Source organism: Staurois parvus, unplaced genomic scaffold (genome assembly GCF_062004578.1).
Source record: "Staurois parvus isolate SC_StPar_1 unplaced genomic scaffold, SC_StPar_1.0 ptg001286l, whole genome shotgun sequence".
Lineage (NCBI taxonomy): Eukaryota > Metazoa > Chordata > Amphibia > Anura > Ranidae > Staurois > Staurois parvus.
Window position 1 is genome coordinate 272523 of NW_028319082.1, and position 20775 is coordinate 293297.

At 41.1% G+C, this 20775-nt stretch overlaps 1 protein-coding gene across 1 annotated transcript in view; it reads right to left on the bottom strand.

The window, feature by feature from the left end:
- LOC149437496 (uncharacterized) overlaps window positions 1-20775 on the bottom strand; it is a 202166-nt gene that overhangs the window by 149370 nt on the left and 32021 nt on the right. The window contains exons 6-14 of the mRNA XM_089660890.1: window positions 20364-20468; window positions 19025-19239; window positions 9867-10021; window positions 8642-8881; window positions 6520-6676; window positions 5366-5438; window positions 4843-4881; window positions 3715-3816; window positions 977-1191 (exon numbers count right to left, since the gene is read on the bottom strand). Coding sequence (XP_089517016.1) covers window positions 977-1191; window positions 3715-3816; window positions 4843-4881; window positions 5366-5438; window positions 6520-6676; window positions 8642-8881; window positions 9867-10021; window positions 19025-19239; window positions 20364-20468 — 1301 coding nt within the window. The remainder of the gene's footprint in view (window positions 1-976; window positions 1192-3714; window positions 3817-4842; window positions 4882-5365; window positions 5439-6519; window positions 6677-8641; window positions 8882-9866; window positions 10022-19024; window positions 19240-20363; window positions 20469-20775) is intronic.

Below are 20775 nucleotides of genomic sequence, written 5' to 3' on the forward strand. Positions count from 1 at the left end.
GAACAAAAGGATGCTTGCTGAATAATTATTATGCAAGGGGCAGTCCTTTGAGATGTTCTTCTGCCGGATGTCTTTGGGGCCCTTTAAGAGCGTTGGTGCACTTAACAACAGCTCAAGTTTGCCTGCATGCAGTAGAGGTATGGTAAAGTCTCGGCACAGGTGCAAGGTAGATGTGATTCAGCTGCAGTAAATGCTTGATAAAATGTAGTAAAGGGGGGATTAGATGTAGTCTAGGTTTGAAATAAGTGCAGTATAGGGTGCAGTGTGGGCTCTGTATGGATTGGGTACGCTTGGTGTCCTACTCTGAGAGGCTACATCCCTGCTAGCACTATTAGCAATGAGCGAATAGCCCTCCCACCAGTCCCCGGGATGCAGAGGTGGCTTGTTGCTGTAGAAGGGGGGCCCCCTTGGTCTTCCCCAAAAAGCCTCCGGCCATCAGCAGTTGGAAGTATAGGGTGAGTGGATTCTCCAGTGGTGCTGCGCTGTGCCCGGGTGTCCTTATTCCCAGTCTCAAGCTCAGATCTCTGCTGGTAAGGTCTCCTACTGGCAGGCAAATATCCAGACAGAGGTGCCCTTTCTCTCTAATTCCCTCAGGAGGAACTTTCCTGGGCACTTTAAAAATAAATCATATCTCCCCTTCTCCTACTGTACAGGGCATATTAGGATCTGTAGTGTAACCATTATAGTGTAGCCATTATATGGCTGCCATCTCAAACTACAACTCCCACGATTCTCAGCACTCTGCATAGAAGTCTATGGGCTTGCTTGTCTTTAGCTCTCCCCCTGCTGGCTGGAGGAGGATGGTGCAGCATGACATCAGTAGAGGGAGAGAAGAAGAAAGGCCAATGTCACTATCTCCATGTTGTTGCAAGCCAGCACCTGGCTACATATAAATGTTTTGTCTGTACATACTTTAATGTATCTGTTTTTACTTCTCTTGTATAACAAACAGTCAGACCGTGTCAGGAGAACTTACCTCAGTATAAGTGTTACAGTCCGAGGTTGTCAATGGACGATGAATGGTCATCTGTGATAGTCCATCCACAACCTGCTTTACTGCCCAACAATTGGTGGCAGCACTGTTCAGCCTTATATCGGACGTATTATAACCATTTGCTTCCAACCAACATTTTGACACTTGTATATTGAAATATCCTCCATCACAAGTAAGATTTGGAGATGGAAAGTTTCCTGGAAAAAGAATAAATTCATTCAGATATTTCTGAGATGAGAAGGTGACGGTGACATACTTGATGTACATTATACACTATAGGGGGTTTCTATATATACCAACTTTAGGGTGGCAGGAGTGACCAGGGACTGGGGAGAAAGCAGCCAGAGAGTAGGAGTTAAAGGCCAATTAAACTTCCAGTAGAGTACATTGTTGGTGGGCAGTGCAGCTCCCTTTATATTGATCATCAGTGTAGTGCCTCCTTTTTATTGGTGGTCAGTGTAGTGCCCCCTTACATTGATGGTCAGTGTAGTGCCTCCTTACATTGGTGGTCAGTGTTGTGCCCCCTTACATTGATGGTCAGTATAGTGCCCCATTACATTGATGGTCAGTGTAGCACCTCCTTTTCATTGGTGGTCAATGTAGTGCTCACTTACATTGATGGTCAGTGTAGAGCCCCCTTACATTGGTGGTCGGTGTAGTGCCCCCTTACATTGGTGGTCAGTGTAGTGCCCCCTTACATTGGTGGTCAGTGTAGTGCCCCCTTACATTGGTGGTCGGTGTAGTGCCCCCTTACATTGGTGGTCAGTGTAGTGCCCCCTTACATTGGTGGTCGGTGTAGTGCCCCCTTACATTGGTGGTCAGTGTAGTGTCCCCTTACATTGGTGGTCGGTGTAGTGCCCCCTTACATTGGTGGTCAGTGTAGTGCCCCCTTACATTGGTGGTCAGTGTAGTGCCCCCTTACATTGATGGTCAGCGTAGAGCCCCCTTACATTGATGGTCAGTGTAGTGCCCCCTTACATTGATGGTCAGTGTAGCGCCTCCTTTTCATTGATGGTCAATGTAGTGCTCACTTACATTGGTGGTCAGTGTAGAGCCCCCTTACATTGATGGTCAGTGTAGTGCCCCCTTACATTGATGGTCAGTGTAGTGCCCTCTTGCCTTGATGGTCAGTTTACTGCCACAGAGTAGAGGAGTTAAAGGCCAATTAAACTTCCAGTAGAGTACATTGTTGGTGGGCAGTGTAGCTCCCTTTATATTGATCATCAGTGTAGTGCCTCCTTTTCATTGGTGGTCAGTATAGTGCCTCCTTTTCATTGATGGTCAGTATAGTGCCTCCTTTTCATTGATGGTCAGTATAGTGCCTCCTTTTTATTGGTGGTCAGTGTAGTGCCCCTATATTGATGGTCAGTATAGTACCTCCTTTTCATTGGTGGTCAGTGTAGTGCCCCCTTACACTGATAGTCAGAGTAGTGCCCCTTACATTGATGGTCAGTTTGGTACCTCCTTTTCATTGGTGGTCAGTGTAGTGCCCTCTTACATTGATGGTCAGTGTAGTGCCCCCTTACATTGATGGTCAGTTTAGTGCCCCCTTACATTGGTGGTCAGTGTAGTTCCCCGTTACATTGATGGTCAGTGTAGTGCCCCTTACATTGATGGTCAGTATAGTACCTCCTTTTCATTGGTGGTCAGTGTAGTGCCTCCTTTTTATTGGTGGTCAGTGTAGTGCCCCTATATTGATGATCAGTATAGTACCTCCTTTTCATTGGTGGTCAGTGTAGTGCCTCCTTTTTTTTGGTGGTCAGTGTAGTGCCCCTATATTGATGGTCAGTATAGTACCTCCTTTTCATTGATGGTCAGTGTAGCGCCCCTTATATTGATGGTCAGTATAGAGCCCCCTTTCATTGGTGGTCAGTGTAGTGCCTTCTTTTTTTTGGTGGTCAGTGTAGTGCCCCTATATTGATGGTCAGTATAGTACCTCCTTTTCATTGATGGTCAGTGTAGCGCCCCTTATATTGATGGTCAGTATAGAGCCCCCTTTCATTGATGGTCAGTGTAGCGCCCCTTATATTGATGGTCAGTGTAGTGCCTCCTTACATTGATGGTCAGTGTAGTGCCCCTTACATTGATGGTCAGTATAGTACCTCCTTTTCATTGGTGGTCAGTGTAGTGCCCCCTTACATTAGTGGTCAGTGTAGCGCCTCCTTTTCATTGATGGTCAGTGTAGTGCCCCCTTACATTGATGGTCTGTGTAGTGCCCTCTTGCCTTGATGGTCAGTGTGGTGCCTCCTTACATTGATGGTCTGTGTAGTGCCCTCTTGCCTTGATGGTCAGTGTAGTGCCTCCTTACATTGATGGTCTGTGTAGTGCCCTCTTGCCTTGATGGTCAGTGTAGTGCCTCCTTACATTGATGGTCTGTGTAGTGCCCTCTTGCCTTGATGGTCAGTGTAGTGCCTCCTTACATTGATGGTCTGTGTAGTGCCCTCTTGCCTTGATGGTCAGTGTAGTGCCTCCTTACATTGATGGTCAGTGTAGTGCCCCTTACATTGATGGTCAGTGTAGTGCCTCCTTACATTGATGGTCAGTGTAGTGCCCCTTTTCATTGATGGTCAGTGTAGTCCCTCCTTACATTGATGGTCAGTGTAGTGCCTCCTTACATTTTTGTGGATTACATGTATGACATATGGTTTATAGGACAATGCAATATTTAGTTTTAAATGTCACAGGACCCATCCTGATCATTGTATTGTATCACACCATACCTGAGTCTGTAAAGAGAGTTGTATTGCACATGCAGGCAACATCATTGTCACAATACTCATCATCAGCACAGAAATCACTTCCACAGGGTACAGACGAAGTAACTAGAGACAGTAAAAGACAATATAGTTAATTCTTCTGGATATCTCATACAATATTCATACTCTGTCAGTGGTGTATATTGGTTTAGTGTGACTAAAATCGGTCAAATCCCCACCCACCATCTAAATTTGACTCGCACCTCTTTGTTTTAGAGCGATTTAAATGTCACTGATATGGAACCATTGATCGACCAACCTCTTTGGTTGATGGTCTTGGCAGTTTTGGCCGTTACCAACTATTGGTCTGGTTGATCTTATACTTGTGGATAACATTGTGGGAGAGAGTTTGGGACGGCCATGGGGGTATGAGCAGTGTGTATTTGGATCTAGGATAGGAGCCGTATGAGAACAGCCTGGAGTGTTATGTACCTAATTATAACATGACCCCTGTTCTCCCTCATTTAGAGCCAGATCGGAGTGTGATCCCAGTTGGTTACGTTTGGGTAATGTGATCCTCTTTTCCCCCACAGGGAAGGATGTACACTGCTTCAATCTCTTCATGCTAGGTGATCTGATCTGGCTTAGTGTTGGATTGGATTGGATTGTTTTTTCTTCATCCAGAGGAAGCAAATGCCGTGAAACGCGTTGATCCCATACGCTTATTGTTTGTCCATCACAAACTTAAAAGACTGTATGATGGTGCTAGACCGTGAATGTGGAGACTTCTAACTTGGTTCCTCATCACACATTGCCTCTTTCTCTCTAAGCTGTAATGGGCAATGTTTTTTAATAATAATATTGATGATGATCTGATGCTCAAAGCCAGTAGGACGGTCTCTAGAACATGTGACACTATGATTGGCTACACAGTGCTGATGTCACCAGGAGCCCATCCTACCCCCTAATCATCACTAATTTACTGTAAGTTGTCGGTGACAGCTCTGGTCACGGTACTGGGGGAACAGATGGAGCTCTCCCAACAACAAGGAAGTGAAGCCTACATATGAGGGCTGAATTTGGAGGTCCAACCCCCCTGCCCCCACATATAAGGGAATTACTGTTGTAAAGGGGTATAGGTGGTATACATACCGCCAGCAGAACTGGTTTCTGCATAGTAAGTGTAATCAGCTGGAAATAAAGGAAAACATATCTGTTAGTCGGAGACCTCAACCGGACTGAGACTCATTCTTCTGTGTATAGTGTGATATTCACATTCGCTGTAGGCTAAAATAATTGTGTAGTGTTCACTGTAGAATTTAAAGTGTTTGTAAGCTCCGAAGTAACCCTTAACAATGGCCACTTTGCTCATATACGACTAAAACTAAAACATTTCAGATGACTAAAAATATAACTAAAACTAAAACAATTCAGATGACTAAAATACAACTGAAACTTAAATGGCATTTTAGTCAAAAGACTACGATGAAAATGAAATAGAAATTTGATGTCACAATTAACACTGCCCCCAAAGGGAACAAAACAGCAGTTACAACTTAACAGACGCTTTAACCCTTCTCCCACATTATACAAAACAAAAAAAAGAAAAAATTGTTTTGTCTGGAATTGAGCTTTGATAAATGTGACTGAAGAAACAGTTACTGAGATGACTTACCTCCATGCAAAGTGCTACCAGTGGTTCCTGATACTGGCTGGATGGTCTGTGATCTGGGTGGAGAGCCGCAGGTCTGTAAGTAAATAAAAATAATTCCAGACAAGTGAAATCGATGAAGGAACTGCAATTTGTAACCAAGAAACACCACAGTCACAACGTCCCCTTCATGTTCCTTTATCTGTGTTATCCCCACAATGGAAACAGTGGAGGATGCGGGCGCACCAGGTTCTTCCATCACTCCAATGGTGAGACTTCCCAGGAATAGTTTACATTTCCCCTCCACATTGGTTTCAGTCTCTCAAAGCCATATTCCCCAATCACCTATTTATTATACATTGTATGGGGGCCAGTGGAGGGACTGGCAGAGAGGGGTGGAAGACATTGAATGGATGCCAGTGGAGGGATTGGCAGAGAGGGGTGAAGGACTTTGAATGGAGGCCAGTGGTGAGATTGGCAGAGAGGGGTGAAGGACATTGAATGGAGGCCAGTGGAGGGATTGGAAGAGAAGGGTAGCAGACACTGAATGGAGGCCAGTTTAGAGATTGGCAGAGAGGGGTGGAGGACATTGAATGAAGGCCAGTGGAGGGAATTTGCAGGGAGGGATAGCAGACACTGAACAGTTGGTAAGGTGGATGAGCCTGGCATAAGCATTCATGATGGACTGGAGGGGGTATGGCTTATGTAAAGGTAAGCCAATGAGGAGGGAGTTGCAGTAGTCAAGGTGAGAGATAACCAGGGAGTGAATTAGGATACTTACTCATATAAACTCAAGTTTTTAAATAAATGATTTTCCTAACTCCCAAACTTGCCACCCTTTGGGGTCTTTGAGAGTCCCTTAGACCAGTGGGACAGCCACACACAGTGATCGTGAGTACCATACATCCCGGCTCAGGTGAGCAGATATTCCACCCAGCCAGAGGTTCACCGCTAGTTCTGGATGCTTTTAATGCATGCATTATTTTGGAATAAATAATACCCCCTATGAGGCACATTGTGGGGTCATTATTGAACATAAGCCGGAGTTCCCTCAGCGGCGGTCTCTCTTATTGCCAATTGAGAAGCTGACTGCTTTGCCCATATGGTCAATGAAGCCCTGACTGCATCTTCAGGCACAGAAATCACAGAACATCCTCTATGTGTACGTTGAGTCTTACCGTGGCACAATCATCAGTGCAGAGTTCAAGTTCAGCAAAGAGATAGACGGTGTTAGAACTGGCAATCTTGAAGACTTCCATAGCAAACAGAGCTTCACTGCCGAATCCATTGCTATCCACTGTTAGTTGGTCAGTAGATATATCACTAGATGGGCACCTGGATACAGAAACCTTTCATCAGTTTTCAGTTACTGTAATCTAAAGATTAGAACACAATACTGGTACATACTAATAGAGCTGATCAATATATGGGCTGCATTCATTACTTTATAGGTGAACAATATATGACATGCGATCATTTTGTTCATATATGTATATACAATGTATTACCAAAAGTATTGGCCCCGCCCTCCAAATCATTGGATTCAGTTGTTCCAATCCCCTCCATGGACACAGGTGTATACAATCAAGCCTCCAGGCATGCAGACTGCTTCTACAAACATTGGTGAAAGAATGGGTCGCTGTCAGGAGCTCAGTGACTCCAAGCGTGGTCCCGTGATAGGTGGCCACCTGGGCAATAAGTCCATCCGTGACATTTCCTGGCTACTAAATATTCTGCGCTCAACTGTTAGTGGGATTATAAATTGGAGTTGAAGCTGTTATAGCTGCAAAGGGTGGGCCAACTCAATAGTGAACCCTATGGACTAAGGGCCAGTTCACACTGCATGCATTTAAGTAGCTTTTATCCTGCGTCCAAAACGCACAGAAAGAAGGTGATATGTTTATCAATGTCATAGTTCACATCAGTGCTTGCAGTTCCAGTGCATTCCAGTTGCAGAAAAATAAAGTAGAACATGTTGCATTTATTTCTGCACAGAACTGCAGTGGATGCATCAAAAATGCACCAAAAAATGCACATGTCCTTATTTGACTTTAAGAAAAAGCGAGAGGGGGAAAATTAACAGGAATGCATAAAAAATACACTGGAATGTGTCAAAAATGCACCAGAATGCACCAAAAAAGCATAAAAAAACGCATCCAGAACGTATCTGGACTACGTTTTTACAGTGTGAACCGACCCTAAGACTGGGATGCCATTAAAATTCATGTGCACGTAAAGGCAGGTGTCCCAATACTTTTGTCAATATATATATATATATATATATATATATATATATATATATACATACACAGTATATAGATAGACAGACACATATATATATATATATATAAATATATAATATATATATATATATATATATATATATATAGTATCTCCCAGAAGTGAAACCCCCCCCTCACATTTTTGTAAATATTGGATTCTCTCTTTTCATGTGACAACACTGAAGAAATGACACTTTGCTACAATGTGACGTAGTCAGTGTACAGCTTGTATAACATGTAAATTTTCTGTCCCCTCAAAATAACTCAACATTGTATACAGTCTGGGGAAGGGGTGGACTCACTTCTGGGAGATACTGTATATTAATAATAATGCAATTTATTTTATATATAACTTTTAAAGACAGCTTCCCAAAGTGTTTTACATAGATAATACAAGAAACACAAAAAAAACAAAGGAAAAAAGGATATTAAAGTCAAAAGAAAAAAGTTTTCAGATATGATTTGAATGAGTTTAGAGAAGATGACTCTCTGATGTTCCATGGAAGTAAATTCTAGAGTTTTGGAGCATAGCAGGAGAAGGCTCTGTCTCCCACTGAGTGTAGGTGAGTCAGCAGGATACACAGAAGACCAGAATTTGAGAAGCGGAGGTTACATGGGGGGGGGGTGTAAGTTGAAAACAGTTCAAACAGATAATGGGGTGCCAGGCCATGAAGAGCACTGTACACAATACCACATGATTGCTGTGATGAGCAGTCATAGGGATTACATAGTACAACTTTGGATTGGCTGAATACAGTGTCTCTGTGTACCCAGGTCTCTAATGATAGTTGGGTACACAGAGATCATCCGGCCAATCGACTGGCTGGTAGCTGTTTATCCAGTGCTGTTTATAAATGGCGCTGGGTAAATAAAGGGCCGCTGATCCGCCATTGATACACGCACAGTGCTACATAAGTAGTTAGGGGGATATATTGTTCTGGGCATTCAGTGAATTATTTCTAAAGTCAAATTGTACAAAGAAAATGCAGAGCTACTAACCTGTGTGCTGTGTACTTACCCATTCTGAAGAAGAAAGTACTTGATGGAGCTTGAGTTGGTAGGAGAGGCATAAATATTCACCACTTTGTGATTGAAGGTGTAGACATCCAGATCCGGTACGACCACTGAGATGTAGATAATATCTTCTACATTCAGGGTGTCGGAGTCTGAGAGAATAGTTGTAAATCCGTAATCTTTATAGGCCGTCATGGAGACTGAATAACTTGCATTTGATGTAGGGCCGTTTATTACTGCACTCCTGGAAAAGAAACACACAACAAAAGGTTACCTACCTAGAACCCCTTGTAGGTACGTGGCCATGCGTCTATGTTTTTATACAGAGAGGACGCAGAGCGAAAATATTTGCTCTGAGGATAAAGAAAGAGCAAACCTATCATATCTCTTCTCCAGCTCGGTGTACACTGGTGGAGGAGGTGAAGATGATATACAAAATGAGGATCACAAATGCACCACAAAGGATTCACATTAATATGTATAAGAAACAGACAAAATAAAAGTCATTTAGGTGACCTTGTCAGGGTGAAAAAAAATTGAGAAGAGACATCCCTGCAATGGAAGAATTTTCATACTCCCCTCTCAGGCGGCCCATGTCTCACCCATTCTGGGTGGACGTCGTATGATTCTATTCTGTTTAATTCTATTATTTTCTATTCTAATCAGAAGCCTAAGTAAGAATCATCATCGTATTTCACTTTTTTACCTTACTCTATTTGTTTCAGTATGTTTCCATTTCGAATTCAAATTATTTTTCAAATTCATTTTCAAATTTTAATTCATTTTCCACTTTGAATTTGAATTTATTTTCGAAATTCAGATAATTTTTTCGTTATAATTTATTTCAGATTTATTGACATTCCTCACTACTGTGACATCCAAATCTCAGAATAATGAAAATTTTGTCTGAATTTCTATTCATAATGAAATGAATCGCACATGTCTATGGCTTACACCCATGTGTCCTCAGAGAGTTGAGCTCAGTTATACCTAAGGTTCTGTTTCTAATTTATGAAGACCTGGCACAAGGCCGATGCGGTGTCCATATTTAAGAAGGGATTCAGATCTTCAACCAGTAAGGACAGAACTTTCATTTAAATTTCTACTGTAGGGAAGATACTTGAAGGTTTGCTAAAGGACCTCATCCAAGGGTTTGTGATGGAATCCAATATCATAACAGATGGCCAGCTTGGATTTCTGAAAGACCAACATTATGTAATAATAATTACCCAATTATTGGGTGCAGGGGCACATAAAGAGAGGCAAACATATCCAGCGGGTAAGAGCAGGAAACATTCATAACAACGTCATCTTGTGTTCTGATTGGATCCGTCTGGGCAAATATATACAGCTGATTTATGTATGTGACATGGGTGGAATTTACCTGTAGAGAGAGGAAGCACATAAGTCATTAGACGAGGTCAGAAAACTCCCCGCCATACAATAATCTGCACATTATCCAATAGTTACTATTAATGCCCCGGACTGGTCAAAAAAGGAAATCTGCAGATTTGTTCAAGCAGAACTCCGGCCAAAAACAACCAGAAAAAACGGAATAGTCCATCAAAACATAAAATGAAAAACAAACTTTTCCTGCATTAAGAAATGGACCAAAAGAAGAAGAAATGGGATTTCACACGGTGCCGATACCTCCCCATGGAAGAAACACGCATAAAATCATTTTCTATCTCCGCCTCTGATCCTTGCAGTCAGGTCTCGTGGTGTGTCTCGAATATTTGAAAAGTCTTGCGAGCCAGAAGGCAGACAAAAATTCCTTATTTTATACTCTCTAATGTTGGATCGCAAACCTCTAGCACATAACTACCAATGTGATAAAATGCAAAATAAAAATATATTAAGTGTTGCGCTCTCAAACCTTCAATCAATATATGATTATTTAAATCATTTAATTATAAAAATTACAATAATTAAGAATGATGTGTGTGAATAAACATAAATTGTAATAATCTTATACTCTGAATCTTCTGAATCAACTCAGATAAACCATGTGCAAAAAAGATCAACACATGGTGGGACATCATAACTATGGAAAAATATATCAAGGAGAAATTAATACCTAGGAAGTTGAGATGGGATTTACCCATTGCAGATGGGTTGATGGAAGAGGAAGACAAAATGGAGTGGTACAATTTTTTCAGTGAGAAAAGTTTGGAGTTATTGGTATTTCTTAAAAAAAGAAAACAAAGGAAAATGAGGAAAATAGAATTAAACATGAAAGAACAAGTAACAAAGATAGAAACTTTTAAAGATCACTCTGATTTTGGTAAATATATGAGTGATTTAAATAGGAGTGTTAAGAATAAAGATCAAGAAAATAAAGGAAAAAAGAAAAGGAAATATCAAAGAGTGGTACAAGATTACAACTCGAAACAGGTGTTTAAATGGCAAAATAAAGACAATAACACAGGTACATCATCAGTAGAAAATACACCCACTAAACCCATGGTAGGAGCTGGATCTCCAGTTAAAAAAACCATAGGATTTGTTACACCAAAAAATATAGCTCCAATTCACAATCATAAAAAAACCCCCGCATCTAAAAAAGAGATGGGACCATCTCAATATACTAACAATTGGAGGCAATATGATCATTATCAATCCCAGATTAGGGAACCTCAGAGATTCCCTCATCCAGGATATAGACCCTATTATAATCCAGGATATAGAGGAGGGGGTTACAGGAGACCATATGGACACCCACCTAGATATACACAAGGATACAGACCCAACTCTTATAAATCCCCAAATCACAAATCACAAGGATACCCCCCACCATACAACCATATGTACAATGTTCCAGTTCACAATAGTTACTCACCATTAGAACAACAACAACAGGACAACTCTATCCCCAACCCTTTTTTAAGATGGGATTACAATCCCACACACAATATAGAAAGATCAGAAAGAGGGGAAAAAGAGGAGGAAGAAAAAGGAAACAAGAAAAGGAGAAGAGACCCATAGGGGAAGGTATATACAATTTAAGTGGTATACCATTAAATAGTGATGAGATTAAAACATTGGATAGAGGTCTGAAGTTTGCGCCAACTAATAAATTGAATAAGTTTGAAACTTATGTAAGTGTGCAAAAATTTATAAGAAAATTAAATTTAAAAAAATATTTCATACAGAATCCTATTGAGACCAATAATCAGAGTACTGGGAATATACAACATAGCACGTTGAAAAATAAATCATTATTCAATCCCAAAAATCAAGATAACCTATATATAAATAATTTTAAAAAAATGGTGATGGAAGATATAGAAGAACTGAAGATTAAAATGTTTAAAGGAGAATTGGATATAAATAGAGGAATAAAGTCTCTGCAAGATAGAAACAACATAGTAGTGAGACCAGCAGACAAGGGGGGGGGAATAGTGTTATTATCGAAAGATTCTTATGAAATTTCCATGAGTAAAATGTTAGGAGACACTGATACTTACTGCAAATTAATTAACAACCCCACTAAGATATATAAAACAGAATTAAGTAGACTAATACTATATGGAAAACAAAGAAACATTTTGGATGATAAGGAAGCAAATTATTTGGTGCCCTCAGTTAGCAAGATACCAGTTCTGTATTCAATACCAAAAATACATAAAAGTTTAGAGGATCCCCCTATGAGACCCATAGTTAATGGGATAGATGGGCTACTATCTAGGATTGGACAGTATATAGACCAATTTCTTCAACCTCTAGTAGAGAAAACAAAAGCGTATATAAAAGACACTACACATGTGATTAATATTGTTCAAACAGTGGAAAAGAAGAATAATCTAATTCTAAGTACAGCAGATGTCTCTTCACTTTATACCATAATTGATCATGTTGGAGCAATAGAGGCAGCAACTTGGGCTTTGAACAAATACTCTACTCTCTCTAAGAAACAAATTAAATTTCTGATTAAATGTATCAGATTTTGTCTCAGCCATAACTATTTTTGGTATAAGGGAGAGTACTACTTGCAGATAAGGGGAGTTGCCATGGGCGCCCGTTTTGCACCTAGTATTGCCAATCTGTATATGGCAAAATGGGAGGAGGAAGTAGTATTCTCCAATATAAATAGCAATATAGTTGTATATGGCAGATTTATTGATGATATCCTAATATTGTGGAAAGGTGATACACTATCATTGAGGGATTATTATCAAAATCTAAATTTGAATATCAAAAATATTGTATTGAGTTGGAACATCAATGAGAAGGAAATACATTTTCTAGATCTCACTTTAGTGAACACAGATGAAGGGTTAATAACAAAAAATTATTTCAAAAAAACTGATCGTAATTCATATATCCCGGTCAGCAGCTGCCATTATAGACCATGGATCAAAAATGTACCAAGGGGACAATTTCACAGGTTGCGACGCAATTGTACTAATATTGAAGATTACAGAGAACAAAGTCAAATACTTGTTCAGAGATTTGTAGACAAGGGTTATAAGAAAGAAACGATATTGGATGAAAGAGGTAAAATAGAACTTACATTGTTAGAGGGGAAGAAGAAACTAAAGGCTAGAGAACAAGAATTATCTATAGTATTACCATATAGTAGACAATATAGAGATGTTCAGAAAATTATAAATAAACATTGGAATATACTCCAACTTGATAAAACCTTGAAGAATATTGTTAAAGAACAACCTAGGTTCATTTATAAAAGAGCACCAAATATCCGTGACCGAGTAGTTAAAAATGTGTTAGAACCCCCCCAAACTCTGAAAAATACTTTAAGTTTCTTTAGTGGAACTGGGTTTTATAAATGTGGTCGGTGCTACAGTTGTAGAAAAACACATTCGAATCCAAGACATAGAGAGTCATTTACAAATCCAAGGAATGGTAAACAATATAAAATAGATCAATTCATTTCTTGTGATAGTACAGGTGTAGTGTATGCCTTAAAATGTCCCTGCAATTATCTATATATAGGTCGTACAAAGAGAAGTCTGAAAGAACGCATGCAAGAACACGTACACAATATAGATATTGGATTTAAATACCATCATCTATCAGTACATTTCAAAACTCACCATAATCAAGATATAGACAAAATAGAATTTTGGGGTATCACTAAACACCATTCACACTGGAGGGGGGACAATTTAGTACGTGAAATAAGTAAAAAAGAATCATTTTGGATTTATGAGTTGGGCAGTTTAGCACCAGGAGGATTAAATAAAGATTTTGATTTATCATGTTTTATCAGTGATATTTAGATTGGGAAATATACGTTAGATTCACTATTATTAATTCAGTTCTATATTAATATATAGTAGTTTAATGGGGTGTGGTGGAGGTATATCGGAGTAAGAATAGGACGATACTCTGCTCTGATTAGCTTCCACCATGCACTCCCCACACACCTTATTAAACCAGTCTCCAATTAGTGCTTATTTTAGGGTTATTATAGGTTATCATAAGCACATCTATATATTTATAGATTAATATATAGGTTAGTGAATTTATTCTAGTTTTTATTTTTAATTTTTATAATATAGTTTTTTCTTTTAATTTATTATTATTTTACATTTTTTATTTTTTATTTTATTTATTTTAATAATTAAATTGTCTTGTACCATGGATTAAATTATTGTATTTTTGTAATTTGTAATGTAATTTCATATATTTTGTATTTTGTTCATATTTGCATATTTCATATAGGGATGTACTCATGTTATTGAATAAGATTAGATATATTCGTGCTGACTGCGGGGTTGTGATGCTATGTATCCCTCCGGGATGATTACAGTGTTACTGGAATCATATGTAGCAATGGATGATAGCGTCCTATTTATCTCCAGGAAAATGGCTGCCCCCATTAGATAGTCACCAAAATGGCGGAGCCGTGCTTTATAAGCCGGCAATATACGAGTGACGGACCAATCAAATCCCCCTGATGAAGCCACGTGACCAGTGGCGTAACGCATAGGGGTGGGACTGTTAACGTCACTCGGAGGGAGTCAGTCCGTTAGCCGGACCACGAGTACACAGCTCCGGCAGTCAGCGGCAGTCTGGGATCGTATTTGTACTACCACTATCCGCACACATGTGAGTGCCATACCCTATAGTAAATAAAAGTCAATCTTTTAAACGATAAAGCACCATGTCGAGATCTTTTTTGTATGTGGAGAACCGCATGGAGATGAAAACATAGAGGAATAGCACCCTCTGGAGAGGAGATTCATTCCATAGCATATGCCGTATACCATGGATATCTTATAACAGGAGTTCCAAACAAGCAGGTTCCAAAGGAGGTGAACCGCAAGCTTATATAGCCTAATTGCAGGCTTCCTATGAGGTGAGCGCACATCTTCACTTGAGGGAGGATTCACAAGCAGTCACCGATTTATAATTATTGAAGATTTTTTCAGCACAAAGTCACTTTTTGGGACATTAATTTAATAATTTTTTTTTTTTTTTTTATATTTGTTTGTTCATCACTGTTCCATGCACATGGTTTATCTGAGTTGATTCAGAGGTCTCGTGGTGTTCCAACCAGATCAGGCCACATACCCCTAGGGGTTTCTTTGTAAGTCAATAAGTATTTACTGTATTATCTCCTTTGATTAGTCGGCTGCTAAGGAGATGTCCATGTATGCCCATCCTTGGCTGGGGCTGTGTGCGTCCATCAAACACAAAGTGCCCAGCAAGCCACGCTCTTACCTTCTCTACTCAGGCAGCTGCATAAGCCAATCACTCCATATTTTCCTCACTATCAGGACTGCTGTTAGAAACCATGGGGCCCCATACAGCAAACATGACAGCCCCCCCCCCAAAAAAAAAACAGTTTACTATGCTTCAGTTTTGAACGAACACAGTGAGTAATTGGCACTGATCACTTATTGTGTTCATCATCCAGAAGGATCCTATTGTGTGTTTGCAGATACCGGAGGAAACCCAGGAGAACTGGGGGGGTACACACAAACAACATTGGTGCACAGGGAGGATGATGGGTGCAGCAGGAGGGGCAATTACTGGAATCGATCCCCTGTATGGTTCTCTCTGCACCAGCTGAACACTAGCGGGAGGGAGAGGAGAAGAAGCCAGTCTTCAGCTACTGCAGAGAGCCTCACAGGGGATCGGTTCCAGTAATTGCACACCCACCATGCTGATCACCCTCCCTATGCACATCCAATTTACCCAGCTGCCTGGGCCCCCCTGCTGGCCTGGGCCCCTTACAGGAGGACTGATGGTACCCCCTTATCCACATCTCTGCTCACTATCTCCTCTACAACCAGGAAGTTCATGGAACAGTGCAGAGTTGGAAGACCCTGGTGGAGGACCCAGTGGGGTATGTAAGAAAAAGTTTCCATTTTGTCATTTCTTTTCTTGCAAAATGTATTTAAAATAAAGAAAGATGAAGTAGAACCCAAAGTCCATCAACCCATTAGAAGATGTGAAGTTCAGCTCATCTGACACTTCCAGTCCCACCACCTCTGCAGCATCAGGAGCAACAGCTCCAGTTCTCAAATGTAGGGTAGTAACTGAAACTTGGCAAGGGATCCTTCCCCTGCTGAGCAGAATGCTACTTTTTACAGTCAAGAGTCTCCTGTAATGAGCCATTGTCTGTCACTAACAACAGCTGAAAATGATGTCTCCTGATAATTAGCAATGGTTGCCTCCTCTGTTGGGCAACAGTTCAGTTCCTGATTGTAGAACTTGAAGAATTAGGAGCTTCTCCTTTGGATGGTAAGCCGTTGCCCCCGCGCAAAGCTACAACTCACCTGAACTCACTTCAGCATGGTATGTCTAAGCATGAGCCAAAGTACCCCTCTTAGTGGAAGGGATTTAGAACTAGGAAATTGCCCCTTTTATTTGTAGTTCAGATCAACACTTGAACTTGAAAACAAGACTGGAGAAGCTTTTGCAGAAAGTCTTTCCATGCCTTTGCCATGACAGCAACTCACTCTGATTTCATTCCATCTGTGCATCTACAGTACACAGGATCTAAAGCACCCCTCTCCTTAAGTTGCAAGTATAGTAGAGAAGGTTTTTTTTAGAATAAGGGATATTTCCTCTTTAAGTATCCTTTTTGACACGCAAAGAAACATTCAGCATCAACCACAATAACTGGTAGAAAAAAAGGTAGTTGCAAAAGTTCCACTTACTGAATGAAAGCCATCCTGGAACAACCATTCTTGAACCATTCTTCTGTCAGGTCCCCACATGTTGATGGACCACTCCTGGTCCCTGCAACCTGCTTTCTTTACCACATCCTAACCTTTGTGGATGGACCTCCCCAAACTCCGATTCCTCTTCATGGCTTAGTTCCTGTATGGTCTGGGCATGTACATAAAGTCCCATATTTCACCTTCACACCAGGTGACCTACTTGGTTTCTGTTTCCTCCATGATCTCATAAGGAAAATCATAGCCGTACTCCAAAGCCATCCACCATTCTCATCCTGTGCCCAGCATGGGCCATAATGCATGGTGCTGGATCAGGCCTTCTTTCTGAATACTCTTTACTGAGGCGAAGTCCTTTAGCACATTGCCTTAGCTGTGCAATAAGTTCCTTGTCTGCACTGTCAGGATCAGAGCCTTGTGAGCCCTCCCTAGCTCAGCTCCACAGAGTCAGCTATGCCACTGACTTCTAGTCCTCCATCCCCTCCTTTATGGTCCCATACACATCTTCAAACCTAGGTTACTCCAGGTTGAATGCCCCTGGACACTCCTCACCTGAGGAACTTGTGGACTCCAACCTCTGGATTCTATAGGTCCCCGAGATCCTCATCACAGACATTTGGCCTTTAGACTTGGTAGCTGCACCGGTGTTGGGCTGCTTGCTATCCCCTGCTGACTGTATCCCTCAGATGGTGGAAATGAGAGTTTCACTGGTTTGACAGACTGTGGTCTGGTTGAACAACACTGGTCCAGGCCCCAGTGGTAACTCCATCACACCCCTGTCACTCCTGAGGGCTTTAGAAGTGGGATTTGGCATCTCTGTGCTGTAGCCCACCTTCCAGTTGGCAAGCAGGATATTGGGTTGACGATCGCTGGGCAGCAACCTCAGTAACATCTCCTTGCAATGGCCACACCCACCCCAGGAAAGAAGCTTGACTGTGACCTGCTGGCATTTGCCACATACATGTGTGATGTACTCCTCATCCTCTCTGTTGCATAATGCTAGACACCCCTGAAGCACTAACCACACTAACCATACTGCTGTATCTCTTAGATTGTAAGCTCCTAGGATCAGGGCCCTCCTAACCCTCTTGTATTGAACTGTATTGTTGCGGCATTGTCTCCCGTTATATTGAAAAGTGATGAGCCAACTGTTGGCGCTATATAAATCCTGTATAATAATAATAATATTTAGCATCCTGGTCTGCAGCTCCACCAGCCTATCTGGGTACTTGCCACTGTCTGCGCCATCTTGGTGCTCTCCCTTTGACTTCCTCTCATATACACCCGGAAGTGATGTATTAGCCCCTCCCCACTTTCTGGATTGGCCGAACCGGGGTGGCATTACTTCCACTGACAACTGTGCGGTCATGCAACGCTGCAACCAAATAAAATTTATGTCCTTTTTTTCCCCATAAACAGAGCTTTCTTTTGGTGGTATTTGATCGCTTGTGCATTTTGTTTTTTTTTGCACTATAAACAAAAAAAATCTGCCAGTTTTGAGAAAAAACTATATTTTTGACATTTTGCTATTAAACATGTCCAGTAAAAAAATTTTAAAAATCGAATTTCTTCATAAATGTAGGTAAAAATATATTCTGCTCCATGTCTTTGATAAAAAAAATATCACAATACATGTAAATTAATTGGTTTACATGAAAGTTATAACGTCTACAAATGATGGTATATATACTGGGATTTTTTTGTATACTAGTAATGGCGGCAATCAGCGGCATTCTGACACTGGGGGGGGATTGACTAACCGTTGCTGACATCCCCAGTGACACCCATACAGTGATCAGTGCTAATAAAAAGCACTGACACTGTACTAATGGCACTGGGCAGGAAGGGATTACATATAGGGTGATCAAAGGGTTAACTGTGTGCTGTGCTTTACTGCCAGCCATACAAAGCAATGTGCAGGAGCTGACAGGGAAGAGATCTGTATTTTTTACATACAGGTATCTCCCCATCAGTGATACTTGGCATTCGCCAGGTGCCGGTGGGGAATCACTAGCCAGGACCCAATGATCGACAGCTGAGGCCACCAATGGAAAATCACGTTTATATATATATATATATATATATATATATATATACACAGTATGTGATTTTGTACAGCCCTGTCACCCTGTAGCAGTATTTCTGTAGCAGTTAAAGTGATTGTCTATACATAATTTAATGTATCTGTTTTTTCTTCTCTTGTATAACAGTCAGACCGAGTCAGGAGAACTTACCTCAGTATCAGTGTTACAGTCATATTTTGTCAATGGACGATAAATGGCCATCTCCGATCTTCCATCCACAATCTCCCTTACTGCCCAACACTCGGAGTTGGTGCTGTTCAACCCTATATCAGACGTATTATAACCATTTGCTTCCAACCAACATTTTGACACTTGTATATTGAAATATTCTCCATCACAAGTCAAATATGGAGATGGTTGGCTTCCTGAAAAAAAGAGTAAACTTATTCAGCATTTCTGAGATGAGAAGGTGACGGTGACATACTTGATGTACATTATACACTATAGGGGGTTTCTATATATACCCAATGACCAGGGACTGGGGAGAAAGCTGCCATAGAGTCAAAGAGTTAAATCCCAGTTACACTTCCAGTTTACATACAGTACATTGAATTTCAGTGGTCATTGTACCCCCTTTCCTTACATTGGTGGTCAGTGTAGTCCTCACTTACATTGGTGATCAGAGTAGTGTCCCCTTGTGTTGATAGTCAATGTAGTCCCCCTTAAATTGGTGGTCAATGTATCCTCTCTTTCATTGGTGGTCAGTGTAGTACCCCCTTACATTGGTTGTAAGTGTAGTGCCTCCTTATGTTGGTGGTCATTGTAGTGAATCTTTTCATTGGTGGTCAGTGTAACGACCTGTTACATTGCTGGTCCGTGTAGTGCTTTCTTGCAATGATGGTCATTGCAGTGCAACTTATATTCATGGTCCGTGTAGTGCCCCCTTACATTAGTGCTAAGTGTACTGCCTGCTTATATTGGTGGTCAATGTAGTGCAAGTTTACATTGGGGGTCAGAGTAGTGCCCCCTTATGTTGGTGGTCAATATAGTGCCAGTTTACATTGGGGGTCAGTGTAGTGAATCTTTACATTGGTGGTCAGTGTAATGATCAGTTACATTGCTGTTCTATGTAGTGCCTCCTTGCAATGATGGTCAGTGCAGTGACTCCTTACATTAATGGTTAGTGTAGTGCCACTTTTATTCATGGTCAGTGTAGTGCCTCTTACTTTGATGGTCAGTGTACTGCCCCCGTACATTGGTGGTCAGTGCAGTGCCCCCCTTACATTGGTGGTCAGTGTAGTGCCGCCTTACATTGGTGGTCAGTATAGTGCCCCCTTACATTGGTGGTCAGTGTAGAACCCCTTACATTGGTGGTCAGTGTAGTGCCCCCCTTACATTGGTGGTCAGTGTAGTGGCCCTTATGTTGGTGGTTCAGTGTAGTGCCCCCTCACATTGTTGTGTGTTGCATGCACGTCATATGGTTTATGTGAAAATACAATATTTTTTTTTAGAAGGCAGAATGCTCACTCAGTATTATATCATACCATACCTCGTGTGAATGTATAGAAAGTTCTGTTGCACCGGCAGGTATCACTATAGTCACAATACTCATCATCAGCACAGAAATCACCTCCACAGGGTACAGTCGCAGTCACTGGAGAGACAGAAAACCATTAAAGTCCATTCCTCTGGATATCTCACACAATATTCACATTCCCTGTAGGCTGAAATCATTGTGTTGTGTCCACCATAGAAGTTTAAATGTTTGTAAGCTCTGACAACAATCCCTAACAATGGGCAATTTGCAGTTTTCTTTTAGTCTGTTAAATATACGGGACACACCGAGCAATAAAGACACTTTTTACTATGTTGCTGAAAGGTTAGAACCTCTGCAGACTTTTATTGCGTTGCCCCCTCTGGGGCGTTTCTCCTTACTCCCTGGTCAGGTGACAGCTGTCATA